Here is a 13,630-nt window from a genome sequence, read left to right as displayed (position 1 = left end):
GGCTGTGTTATGTCTCACAGCATTTCCTATACCATAGGCTGCGAGGGTGTTGTGCGGTGCCGGGGATTGCTTTCTGAGCAGGGGCATCCAACTTGCACTGCCGCTCCCTCTGGGCTATTGCTCTGGCGGCAGAAGGGAATATGCCCTGTGGGGATGCTGGTCCTGTTCATTCTGCTTTGCTTTCATGCTCTGCTGCTCATGCGGGCTCATTAGTCTTCTTTGCCTATAGCACCCTCACCACAAGTGACTCTTGTCTTTGCAGTGTGGTTACGTGAACTTAAGTTTGGGGAAGCCTTAAGGTTTGCACAAAGGTATTTTGGAGGGACATCAGGAAGGTGATTGCTGGATCCATCGGGATCAGCGATATCTGTGAAGTGGTTTCCTCCCTTGGCAGGCTTTGGAGGAAGTGGGGCTGGGCAGGCTGTGCTGGTGACACCTGGGTATGTTGCTGTCACTGTGGGTGCTTTCCTTGGGCCCCTGGAGTTGCGGGGCACCCACTGGCAGGATGAGCAGAACCCCTGCCTGCTGCTGTCCTCCAGTGACCACCGGCTCTTCCTTCAGGAGCCTCCTAGCCAGTGGGCTCCTTCCACTCCTTCTTTCGGTGCTGGGACCCGTGTCTGCCCAGCCGCAGGTACACACACATTGTCTCAGCAAGTTGCAGCAATAGAGGGGGGGAAAATGGGGAATTAAAAATTGGTGCAGATAATTACATCTCTCTGACTGCCATTCAGAACAGTGCCAAATGGACACGAGGCATGCATTATGAAGTGTGGAAGTGTTGTCCAAGTGCTGGCAGAAAGAGAGCACTTCCTCTTTATAGTAACTGGAGGTGCTTACTCCCCATGCTGTCACTAGGAGAACCATGTTCCAAAATGGATTTTCATGCCACAGCATTTTTTTTCTTTTCAAAAAAAGTTTCTTTGTTTTCCCAAAAAGCTCATTTATTCCCTAACAGGAGAAACCAACTGTCTGCTGTGTATGCTAGCCTAAGACCAGTTTAAGCTAGGCCATCTTTAGCCCTTACCCAAAGCCAGGAACCTATCCTGTATAATGCCTTTCACCGTATGATGTCTGTTCTATCAACTGCTCTCATCTTAGGAGGCTTCAAAGGCATTTCCATCTGTGCCCGAGCAGTTCATTTAGCTGCAGAAGGTGGAAATTAGTAGAGGAAGTGAAGTGAAGACCTAGCTAAAGGGAAGACAGCAAGATGTGTTGAAAGAAGAGCTCTTGTTCTAGAGTGAGATCCCAGTCGTAGTTCTCAATGACAGCCCCAGTGAAGACTAGAACAAATGATGAGAAATGTGTTCATGAAATTCCTTGATGACACAGTTCTGGAAAAAGTTACCACTGGATAATGAAGGCTAAAATAGTAGAAATTGGATGATATTCAGTATTCCTGTGCAAGTGTAAAGCTGGGGGCTAATTGGTTGGAAACAGCAAAGGAGCAGATTGGGTATATAGCAGTCGGTGGCAGGAAGTCTGTGAAATGCTAATGTGATGTGTTCCTAAAAAAGGTAAGCACCTTTCTTGCAGTATTCACAGTGCCATTTCTGGTGGAGAAAGGGAGATGTTCTTTGTAGTTCTGATAAACCACAGCTGGGGAAAGTTAATGCCACCCAGCAGAGGTGACAAGAATGGTCAGAGGACTGCAGAGTGTGCAGAGTGTGAAGAGCAGAAAGAACCTTTGCCTGTGTGGCAAAGCAGCATGGCCACTGCGGAAAGATTGGATTTGGGGTAGGAGCATCTCAGTGACCTCTGAGTAACGAAACCCACTATTGAAACTAGAGGTACACATTGGCAAACATCAAGGTGGTAAAGAATCGATGTAGGCAAGAAGTTAAGAAAAGGAGTCCACCCTTCAGAGGAGACATTCTGGCCCAGTCTTCCAGTAGGCAGTCTCTGCACTTCATCTGGGCACTGAGCAGGCTTAGGAGAGCACTGGGTGGGATGACTGCTCTTTGACCCATGGCATCTCTGCAGTCCTGTGTTCCTGCTCTGTCCTCAGGCCCCCCCTAGGTATCTTCCCATTAAATGTGAAGAGGTTCTTTGGAGAGAATCCTGAGAGTTAGCATTTGTATTACCTACAAGTATCACAATTTGTGCATCCTGGAACACTTGTTCATTCTGTTAATCCTCTGGCTTGTAGATAGAAGCCAATTTTACCTCCATTTTTTGGGTTTTTAGCAGTCTTGATTTGCTATTATGCCTCTTGGGTCTTAGCCACCACACAGGAGGGGACATTGTAGGGGAGAGTGATGCAGGGAGGGACTGGGGACTGGGAAAATGGCAGCACGAGAGCAGCTGCTTCACAGTAGTGTGAGGCAGTGAGGGGAGAGGTGACCCCAAGGAAAATGCCATCAGAGTTGCTACTTGCCAGCTACCCACACACAGAACCTCAGCCCCTTGGCCTCCCCATTGTTCCCTCATTTGACAGCACCCAGCTGTGGTACAAGCCAGCATGTCAGCACTGATGTATCAGTATCAACCGCAGCCTAGGCCTGGCTAGTACTTCAATTAATAATGAGTAATAACAATGTTATGAATAAAAGATTACCATACTAGCTGAAGTGAATAAAACAGATATGAATGCATTAGATTTGGATTTTAATGGCCTAAATCTGTTGCTAAATTATTCTCTTCTAATATTAGTTTGATATCAAGGACAGAATTAAAACTACTTGGTCAAAGTAAATTGGCATTGGGATGCACAGCAGTATATGAAATGGGAACTCAGCCCAAGAAAGTAGTACGGCTAGCTCAGAGCAGGAGGTCTGCTCTAGTAAGCATCTCCAGGCTTTTTCTTCCCCTGCTTTTGCTGGTGTATAGGACATCTCAGAGTTGGCTAATTTTTCTTTTCTCTTCTTAGCACAGTCTTTTTGAAACATGATAGCAGTGTTAATGGCGAGCATATTTCCCTTGGCCACCTTTCAGTGGCCCCTGTGAAAGCCTCCACAGACTTGCGTATTTGCTCAAACATGAGAAATCAAGTATGGTATTTGATGCCTCTTCCTCCTCTGACTGCGAGCCTGGCTTGCCATGCAAAGTTGTTTTCATCTTGCCTTGCTGTGGCAAAGCTTCCGTAGTATTTGCACAAAGCTAGTGTTTCTGCTGCTGTACAGCACTGCTGCACCATGTGTTTTTAGTGTATGTTGCTGGGAGCTCTCGCAGGAACTACTCAAGGCTTTTCAGAAACATAAGCAAAACTGAATCTTGCAGTCCTGGAGCAGTTTGCTCTTGTCTTGAGAAAGGAGGGGAGCATGGGGCTGGAAGGGGAGGCAGGGCAGAGCGCTCGGTGCTGTTCCTGCTGCTGCGAGGGGGGGTGAGCAGTGGAGGTGTTGCTGGTAGTGGGGTTCCCCCCTCCCACAGGACTGACTGGCAGTACCTGGGGGTGGTCACTTGGTCTTCACCAAATCCAATCATCCAGTGCTAGAGCTGCCTTCAGGAAGGGCTTCTCCTTGAAACCTGGCATAATGGCATCATCAGAGCATTTCCCTCCCTCGTCTCTTATAATCTGGTTGTACTCTTTCCACTTGTGCAGAAGAGCTTTTGTTCTTTAGTTTTCTGCTTAAGGATTTAATAATATTCCGACTGAAATTAATTCAGTCATCTTTCTTCAATTTTCTTATTTTTTTTCTAGTCTGACCTCTAAAATGTTATGAGTTTTGAAGAAAGCCAGATGTTATGCATGCCCTAAGAACATTTGGATGCTCTTCATGGCCTTTTCATTTCCCCCTACGTTCATTCCCACTACATCATTGCATCAGTTGAAGAAACCTCAGTGTGCTCCAGCTGTGGTGTGGTCAAACGGTATCAAAGAGCTTGGAAAAAGCCCTTTGTGGTGGAGAGGGGAGCTCAGAACTTGCCATCTCCACAGAGGGAATGGCTGAGCCCTGCCTCAACCTTCACAGCTTCCCAGTTTGAATCCAGAGTTGTGAAAATGTGGAAACTGTGAAAATATGGGCTGTGAACACTGGGATCTGTGAAGTGGGTGGGGATTTCCAATTGCTCCCACATGCAAAAGTAATAGATTCTGGTTTCTAGAAAACATAATCCTCTGTGAGTAGCTTTTTGTCACTACCACAGCAGGAGAAACAGTGTCCAGAGCTGCAGAGTTGTCTCCCTTGTAAAACTTCCATTTCTTTGCTCAAAGCTTTCTGGCATCTTTGAGTTTCAGAGAGAAGTTTTTCAGACCTAGCCTCTGCCAAAAGGCAAAATTCATTTGAGTAAAACTAGTTGTCCTCTTTCTGAACCTGGAAGTGATAAGAAATAATAATAATAGTAATAACAACAGTAACAACAGACTCCTGTGCTGTGGTTTTTCTTTTGGCCAATTTTGCAACTAGCATGTGAAATTGGGATATTTCATGTAGGAAAAGCCTTGACCAAAGAGCTGTGCCTTTCTCCGCCCAGGGAATGTTGCGGAGGGTGGGGCCCAATGGCCACCTTTCCAAAAGCAGCTGCTGGGATGTGTGGTGTTCCAAACCTCGCAGCAGCAGTGAGGAAGGACCCACCTGACTTCTAGCAAGGTGAGCAAACCTTTCTGGAGGAGCAGGAGCCCAGCCAGGATTTAGCAGGTACCTCTCAGGAAGGGATCTCTGCTTTCTATGCCTCCGTTGCAAAATTTCTAAGTTTGGCAGAAGCTGGGAAAATCTGCTTTTTCCCAGCATGGATCTTGACAGAGCAGAAGCGGGCACATCACATCCAGAGCAGCTGGCTCTGTGCAGTCACCCCTCTCGCTGTGGGCTGTTCCCAGTGGGAGCAGCGGTGATGCAGGGAAGCTGCAAGCTGCAGGGAGGACATGCTGCTGCCAGCCAGGAGGACGTGGTGGTGGCAGAGCTAGGGGCCTTGGGATTGTGAGGGTATGGCAGGGATGCGGTGAGGATGTGTCCTGGATGGAGCCCTGGATATGTCCATGTGCCTGTGCCCTGCCTGTGCTGCTTGCTGCATTGTCCCTTAGGAGCCAGGGAAGGCCCAGAAGTGGTGGACCCAGTGAGAGTGAAGGAGCCCAGAAGGGCCTGTAGGGCTATCTTTCACCTTTTGTACAAGTGCTCTGAGTGCTCATTATGAGAGCTTCCCACCTCGGGATGCAGGTGGTTGGCTGACACCTGGGCTGAACCATCCTTCCTACCCAACATCAGTAAGGACAGTGTCCCGAGGGGTACTCCAGCAGCTTGTTCAGCCTTGAGGCCCCGCACAGCCTTCATCTGTGCCACACAGCTGATGATGCAAAGCAGGAGTGCTGAGAAGACAATGCCATGCAGATTGCAGGTGGCCACAGGGCCCTCAGCAGTGCAGGCTGAGCTTGTGCCGAGGCGTGGGGCAGGCAGCGGGAGCTCCGTGCAGCCCTCTTGGCTCAGCCCTCTTCCAAGTGCCTGCCAGTGCTGCCAGGAGTGCGTCTCAGTTCCCTGCCAGATCAGCTCTTCATTACAAGTACATTTAGGTTTAATTGCTAATTAATTTTCCCTAGATAATGTAGATACATTTTTTCTCGCTGTGTGAAATCTAGAAGAACTTTCTGAGAACCAGCCACAAATGAATTGATTGTAATTGGTGTTCTCTCACTTAGGTGAGAAGTAACAGTTCATCAACTCTTAATTAGGTTGGATTTTTCGAGAGCAATTTCTAATTTTTTGACAGAAAGGTATACATATTGTTTCTGCTGTTTCCATTTAAAAGAAAGTCATTTTGCCTTCAGTAGACAAATGAGGCTGTTGAGTTTGCTGGTGCTTTCTTCCTCCTGATGGTGATTGCCAAGTTTTAAACAGGAAGATGAGCAAACAAATGCAAATCAGTCCTCTGGGAAAAGGGGAGATCCCAGCGCAACTGCTGGAAGACATGCACTGTCAGCTTGGTCAGATCCAATGAGAATGGATTTCTTCAGGAACTAAATCTGAAAACCTGTTTTTATTCAGTGTTTTAATTTAGGTCAACACATTTTTATGTTCTTTGTGCTAAGACATAGTTTGCTTAGAAACCATCATGAACACTTAAAGGAAAATGTGAACTGTTACGCAGTACGTGATTGTGGCTGAAGGAGCCAGGCTACTCATCCTCGGAACCAGTTTGCTCAAATAGCAGAATTTTCTGCATTAGCAGCCGCAGGGCAGCTCCAGGTGTTCTCGTTTGTTCCATCCTCTTGTTGAGTTCAGGCTTCATTCAAACCTGAGCAACCAAGGAGAAAATAGTAGTGTAGGAAAGACTGTCCCAGAAATCAGACCGGTAGAAATGATCCTTTGCTGGCTATACAATTTCAGAGTTGTTTAATTGTAGTCAGTAGCATTCCCTCAAAAAATACTTTGTTTAAAAAGCTTTGTACTTGCACTATGCATTTTGCAGTAGCTTTTCTTTCTTTTCTTCTATGCCTGGCACAGTGAACTTCATATGTATACCTTAAACGTGTGCTGTTTGATTGTTAGTGCATTTTAATTGAATGATGGTTTCCCTCCAACTAGAGCTTATCATACATCACCAAAAAAAAAATAGCTTAGATTTAAAAAATAGTATAATAAGGTTTGCTTCAAAAAGGCCCTAAAAAGTAGGAATGTAATTGAAGTGAAAATAATCATTCAAGTCATTTAGGGCCTGCTCATGTCAGGGCAGTTGTGCTGCTGGACAGTACAGCCTGATAGGTTCCTCCTTGTCCAACTGACATCTTTTTTCCTGTCTCTTCAGATTATTTCCAGGATTTGTTGAACAAGTCAGAAAAAGCCCTTTATGATACCTTTCCAAGCCTGTACGGAGAATTGTACACTCAAAACATGAAGGTCTTCAAGGACTTGTACAGCGAGCTACGCCGCTATTACAGGGGCTCCAACATCAACTTGGAAGAGGCCCTCAATGAATTCTGGACACGCTTGCTGGAGCGACTCTTCAAGCTGATGAATGCCCAGTACCACGTCACCGATGAGTACCTGGACTGCATGGTGAAACACGCAGAGCAGCACAAGCCCTTCGGGGAAGTTCCCAGGGACCTGAAGGTGAAGGCAACACGAGCCTTCATTGTGGCACGGTCCTATGCACAGGGCTTCCTCGTGGGCAGCGACGTGGTCAAAAAGGTTTCTCAGGTATGTGGAGGTTCTCCCTTCTCCTCCAGCCCTCAGTTGACCAGTGCCAGACAACTACTTTTGTTCAGGGAGAGGACTTATTTGCCCTTAAGTTTTCATGACAAAGCAGGCAGGTATTTCTAAGTTTTGTAAAACAAACTGCTCAAGGGTAACCCATCAATAGAAGGGAGCAGCGAGCATGGACTTCTGCAAGCTTTGGGAATGCCTGCCAGAGAAGCAAGGCATAATTCACCATGAATCGGACCTTACCTCATTTCAAACTGTGTGGCAAAGTGCCAAGGAGATGTCCATCACCCAGGCTGCAAAGCTGTTTTGTTGCTTGCCCAGATTCCTCACATTTCTCTGGCAGGGAAATGACATGTCTCTAAATCATTATGCCTTAGTTTCCTCACTGATGGAGATAGGATGTAGGGTATGCAGAACTGGCTTGCCAAGAGTGCAGAGAGATGCATATCGGTGGTTGCTGACAGGATTCTTGCATCTGTTTCTGTACCTGTGCATATTTGTACCACTTCTGTGTATAGGAGGTGAGTTTGAACAGTGCATTGGGATCTTCAGGGATGAAAGATGCTATATAAACATAAATTAATGTGGCTGAATCCAGGGTTTCAGGAGGAAGGAAACTGTCTATATTCTTCACTGCAGGAGCAGCTTTTCAGAGAGAGGAGGTGGTGAAACAAGATACTCAGGCATTTCCCACAGGTAGCAAAGAGAAAATCCACACTAAAATATGGCTTGCACACTGCATATGGAGATGGCAGTCAGCAGGCATGAGAATCAGGGTGTGATTAAACTGAACGTAAAATACGGAATCACAGTTAATTTCCTTGGAAAGTAACGTGTAGCAGAGGATGGTACTATTTGAGACAGCAAATCCAGACTTTGATCTCAGGAAGAAACATTAATGTGGTAACAGTGACAAATGCCTTAATTTATCAATGTGGGGCCATAAAACTGTTCCACTACCCAAAAGCCTTTGTACATCTCATTAACATCACACTCTTCTGGCACTTAAGACAGATAAAAGAAGAGAATGGTGTATTTTCAGGCAGATCAAAGTAAAACATTTTTCATAAATCCTCTAACTGGCAGACAGTGTACCAGCATGCCATGATTCTACCTTCTGCCAAGTGTGGTGGGTTAAACAGACTGGCAGGACAACCGCAGTCCTGGTGTCGGTGGGAGAGAAGGACCTGAGGTACTGATGTGCAGTGTTCCTTCACCTTCACGTGGGCTTCCTCCAGTGGGATTTCAGTTCTGTTACCCCTTTCCTGAATACTCCTACTCCTGGTTGTTTATCATATGGCATGTGGGGAAAGTGACCTGTCACTGGACTTGGAGCACAGGGCAGGTGCTCCTCTGCCCTCTGCCTCCTGGCTCTCCAAGACATCCATCACACCCCATTCCCTCAGATGCTCCTCTCCTCAGAGCATTCCCTGGGCTCACAGTTGGCTGCAGTTGTCACACGGCCTGCAGGAGCTGAGTCAGAAAAGCTCAGCCAGCCCTCCATGAGAGCTCATTTTGAAACGAAAGCCAAAATCAGCCCATTTTCCCCATCTTCATGAGTGGGTTTACTTAAAGCAAAGGGGACGAGAATGCTGGATGTGTTTTGTGGATACCCTCAGCCATATCTAAAATAAAAAGCCTAGTTTATCCAGTTACACCTGGTGCCACATGGAGTGAAGTGCTGTCACTGACATGCTGGTGATGTGACTGTGCATGATGCAGGGCATTACAGAGCGTGTGGTCAGGAGAAGGAAAAGCCAAATGTTGTCTTCTGAGGGATTTTCAGCAAAAGCCTTTGTCAGTGAGCAGGTATAAATCTTGCTCCTGTGTGTCCTGCTGACAAGTTCCAAGTTCTACCCCAGAGCTGTTTGATTCATTGCCCTCTTGACAGCCCCTGCCCAGCCACAGTGTCTTTCTTCTAACTAAAGGCGGAGGTTGTCCTGGCCTGCAGCTGACGAGTATGTCCGCAGAGCTTCCTCCTCATGTGGGCAGGGTCCACAACTGCAGCTTTGGTACCATTCACTTCTCATCTTGCTTTGTATTTATGACATTAGGATAAAACTTGCAAGACTTTGTTAAGATCAGAGACTGGGATCAGACTTTCCTGGCAGCTGATAGTGTTATCCAAAAGTAATTCTTGGAGCTGAAATTGCTCGCAGAGCAGTGGTGTTTTGGTCAGAAAGTGTGGGGACAGCCCACTGAAGGGGGCATATAGAAATAAATTATCTAGCCCCAAGCTTCTGAAAAAATAGATTAATTTGTTTTTATTTGCACATATAGCTGCAAATCTCAGAAGAGTTCCTCATTTCTATTAAATGGCATTATTGGCATGTGGCCAGCTGCACAGGGACAGGGCACAGGGAGCAGGCACTCTGCGTCCTGTGGGGCATAAAGAGATGGAGGGCAGCAGGAGAGAAGTGGTAAGAACTTTTCATCTTTACTGCTGTCCTAGCTCTTCAGGCAAAGTCACCCTGCTGCACTCCAAGGCACACAAAGCAAGGGCATCCCCTAGTGATAAACACCTCTCACTGCATTCCAGGGCAGGAGACAAAATGTCCCTGTTTTGGTTAGAATCATAGAATCACAGAATGGCTTAGGTTGGAGCGGATGCTAAAATCCTCAGGTTCCAACTCCCTGCCTTGGGCTGGTTGCCACTCACTAGATCAGGCTGCCCAGGAACCCATCCAACCTGGCCTTGAATGCCTCCTGGGATGGGCACCTACAGCTTGTCTGGGCAGCCTGTTCCACTGCCTCACCACCCTGTGAGTGGGTGGTGTTCTTCCTAACATCTAACCTAAATCTCCACTCTTTTAGTCTAAAGCCATTCCTCCTTGTCCTGTCACTGTCAGCCTATGTAAAAAGTCAGTCTGCCTCCAGATTGTAAGCTCCCTTCAAGAACTGGAAGGCCACAGTGCGGTCTCCCCTGAGACTGCTCTTCTCCAAGCTAAACAAGCCCAACTCCCTCAGCCTTTCCTCACAGGAGAGGTGCTCCAACCCTCTAATCATCTTCATGGCCCTCCTCTAGCCCTGCTCCAGCAGCTCCGCATCCCTCCTGTACTGAGGACCCCAGGGCTGGGCGCAGTACTGCAGGTGGGGCCTCACGAGGGCAGAGCAGAGGGATACTGTCCCTTCCCTCCCCCTCCTGCCACCCCTCTGTTGATGCAGCCCAAGATACTGTTGGTCTTCCAGGCTGCAAGAGCATACTGCCAGCTCATGTCCAACTATTTTTTGTCCATCAGGATCCCCAAGTCCTTCTCAGCAGCGCTGCTCTCAATGAGTTCTTCTCCAGTCTGTACTCATATCTGCATTGCCACAAACCAAGTTTAATACCTTGTACTTGGCCTTGTTAAACCCCATCAGATTCTCATGTGTCCAGTTTTGAGCAGGTCCAGGTCTGGATGGCGTCCCTTCCTTCTTTTGTGCCAACTGCACCACTCAACTTGGTGTAATCAGCAAACTGCTGAGGTGACACTATCCCACTGTATATGTCATTGATAAAGATGTTAAGCACCAGCCCCAAGACAGACCCCTGGGGGACAGGGACACCACTTCTGACTGGCCTCCACCTGGACATAGAGCCATTGACCACAACCTTCTCGCTGCGACCTTCCAACCAATTCTTTATCCACTGAATAGTCCAGCCTTCAAATACATATCTCTCCAATTTAGAGATAAGAATGTAGTGTGGGACCAGGTCAAAGGCCTTGCAGAAGTCCAGGTAGATGACAGCAGTTGACCTTCCTTTGTCCACTGGTGCTGTCATTCCATCATAGAAGGCCACCAGACTGATCAGGCACGATCTGCCCTTGGTGAAGCCATGCTGGCTGTTTAGGATTCTTTTATTTTACTGTGCAGTTGGCAGCTGCCCAAAAATAGCATTTGCTGTGCTCAGAGCTTCATCTGAACAGGTGAAGTCCAGCTGGCTTCCAGCTGTTGCTCGAGGCCCCACATGGAGCCTGAGCGATCACATTGTTCAGCAATGAGGGTGGGTTGTGGTGCAGTTGGTTTGAAGTACTGTGGGAGGGGAAGCAAAACTGAGATGGCAAGGATGGCAACTGTTGAGAGATAACCCCTTATAAAAAAGGGAGAAACTCTTCAGAGAGATGAAGCATGATGAACAGGAACATCCTGACTGCTTTTCTTCTTTATTGCTTGCACTGTGATACAGCGCAGGTATCTAAGTCTTAGTTGGGACCATAACACGAAGTGCCAGGAGGACAGGCAGTAGAGGCCATCTTGGCTGTGCCAGGATACCCCAAACTGCAGTGAGACTGCGCGTGGTCCAACACTGCTGGCCTCCTGCATCCCAGCGTGGAGCTGGCTGCACCACGCTGCACCAATGGGCAGGAGGAGGGATGCCCACACGGCTGGGTTCCAGAGCCCTGTGCTTCCCCCAGGAGGACTGCACAGTCTGCAAATCCCAGTCAGGGCATGGAAAAAGTGAAGAAATAATGCTCATTTTTAAAGGCAGGGAGTGTTAAATGAGTTTTGCTTCTCTGGCAGAAAGTGAATGATTGGAACAATCTTTCTTTTGCTGTGTCTCAGCTGCTGCTCGCTCCAGAATTCTGAGTTTCCCCATGGTGGTGGAGATCGATGTGGATCAACAGCAGCTTCATGATCAAGAAACACTTATTTAAATCATCAGATTTAACAGTTGTTTGCATTTCTTTTTCTAAGAAGATGTTCTTAAAGAAGACTGGTTCTCTTTCAAGGCTGAAACAAAATATGGTGATTTTCATTACTAATTATAAGCTTTTTCACTAACCCCTCTGTTTCATTTTACTGATGAAGGTTGTCTACCAGTACATTTTTATGTAAGCAGTACTGTCTCTTACCATACATTTCCGTCTTCTTTTTTAAACTTCTCAGTTAATATAAGGTAAATGGCAGCTTTCCTATTTACCATATGAGTAATTTCTAAACACATGGTGGGTCAAGCAACATTTGGATCGAAACTGAATTCCAATTAAGAAGGCCCCAAAATAGAATTTGGAGAAGTGTTTTTAATAGTTAAATGAATGTGTTGGATACATATGGAAAATAATGATTATCTTAGCATGCTTTACATTTCCAGCAAGACAAGAATTTAACAAAGACAGTATAATCATCCCTGGTCCTCATCTCCCTTAAGGCTGTGGCCGTCGCTCATGCCCTGGGAGTTTTCATAGCCTGGAAGGACACACAGCTGACTTCTGTCTTGGGTGAACTAGCTATAAAATTGTTTCAGTAAAATGAAGTGAAGAATATAATCTTTTTTTCTGACAGTTAGGAAATCACTTTACTAAAATAGCTCAAGCACAATGAATTCCTGTCCCATGTTCACATGTGACACATCTCCACCCTTTCAGAGGAGTATCTTTATTCAGAGCATCAGTAGCAAGTACACACAACCATAAAAAACATTTTATTTCACCTAAAGGCTTTCACTTTTGTAATGAATTTTTGCACTGATAAAAGTTGCCCTCTCCTTGATCCTGAAATGACAGTGAAGTCCAGTTTGCTTACTGTTAGTAAATAAATGCTACGAGAACATTGCTCAATGAAGGAGCACTAGCAAGCGGCAATATTTATTATTTCCTTTTTCCTGAATGCCATCCCAGCTCTTGCTCTGGGGCTTTTCATTGCTCGACAGAGGTGTGTTTCTGTGGTACAGCACTTGACAGCAGGACACTCTGCTGAGACTGCCTTAGCCCCAGGGAGCTGTAAAGATGGCAAAGTAAAATCTCTCTCCAGTTGACGTGCTGCTTCACAAGGCCAGGAACTCTCCCCTGGTACCCGCTCTCACCAGGAGGTAGCATTTCCTTCAGAGAGATCATCTGTGTGCTCCCCTGGGGTTCAGCAAGCCTCCCTGTTCAGGCAGAAGCACCTTCTCCTAGAGACAGCTCTGCCAGTCTTGGTAAGACAACATTCATCCAGGAGTTCAGCCTCAGACATGGCCTCTCCCTAAATACCATAGAATCAGAATCATAGAATCATACAGTGGTTTGGGTTGGAAGGGACCTTAAAACCCACCCAGTCCCAACTGCCTGCCATGGGCAGGGACACATCCCTCCAGGTCAGGCTGCAAGGTCAGGGCTGCCTTTGGTGACCTCTCCAGTTCTCTTTGGAGAGCTGTCCCTGCGCAGTTTGTACCTGGAATTGCATAGCTTGAAATGTTTCAAATGGAAGTTGCAGTCAGCCCAGTTCCCTCCTCAGATCCAGAATTCTGATGTCCCTTTCCCAGAGCTGTTTCCCAGGGCTGAGCAGAGAGTGGCTGCTCAAGGCAGCACCCAGTCCAGCCTCTGCTGCCTCTCCTGCAGACACCCCTTGGAACCCTCTGCTCCCTTCCAGCACCAAGTAAAGCTGGGGAGAGTTAGGCAGTGAGGTCTGAGTTTGTTTGGATAGATTTGGAGTGAGATGCATGGTTCCTTATGTTTTTTTTTTTTTCAGGTATTTCTTTCCAGTATTTCTATCCACAAAAATCTGTAAGTATTCAGAATATAATATAAATAGTGCAGGCAAATAGATACTTATATATTTACCTGCTGGTTAAAAGGCAATTGAATCAGGTTTTCAAGGGA

At 46.7% G+C, this 13,630-nt stretch overlaps 1 protein-coding gene across 2 annotated transcripts in view; it reads left to right on the top strand.

Moving 5' to 3' along the window:
• GPC1 (glypican 1) overlaps positions 1-13,630 on the top strand; it is a 174,548-nt gene that overhangs the window by 142,914 nt on the left and 18,004 nt on the right. For both annotated transcript variants that reach the window (XM_021397196.1, XM_021397197.1), the window contains exon 3: positions 6,673-7,064. In XM_021397196.1, coding sequence (XP_021252871.1) covers positions 6,673-7,064 — 392 coding nt within the window. The remainder of the gene's footprint in view (positions 1-6,672; positions 7,065-13,630) is intronic.

Source organism: Numida meleagris, chromosome 4 (assembly GCF_002078875.1).
Source record: "Numida meleagris isolate 19003 breed g44 Domestic line chromosome 4, NumMel1.0, whole genome shotgun sequence".
In the NCBI taxonomy this organism is placed as follows: Eukaryota; Metazoa; Chordata; class Aves; order Galliformes; family Numididae; genus Numida; species Numida meleagris.
Note: the sequence above shows the minus strand (reverse complement) of the source record. Positions and strands in the feature narration are given on the sequence as shown.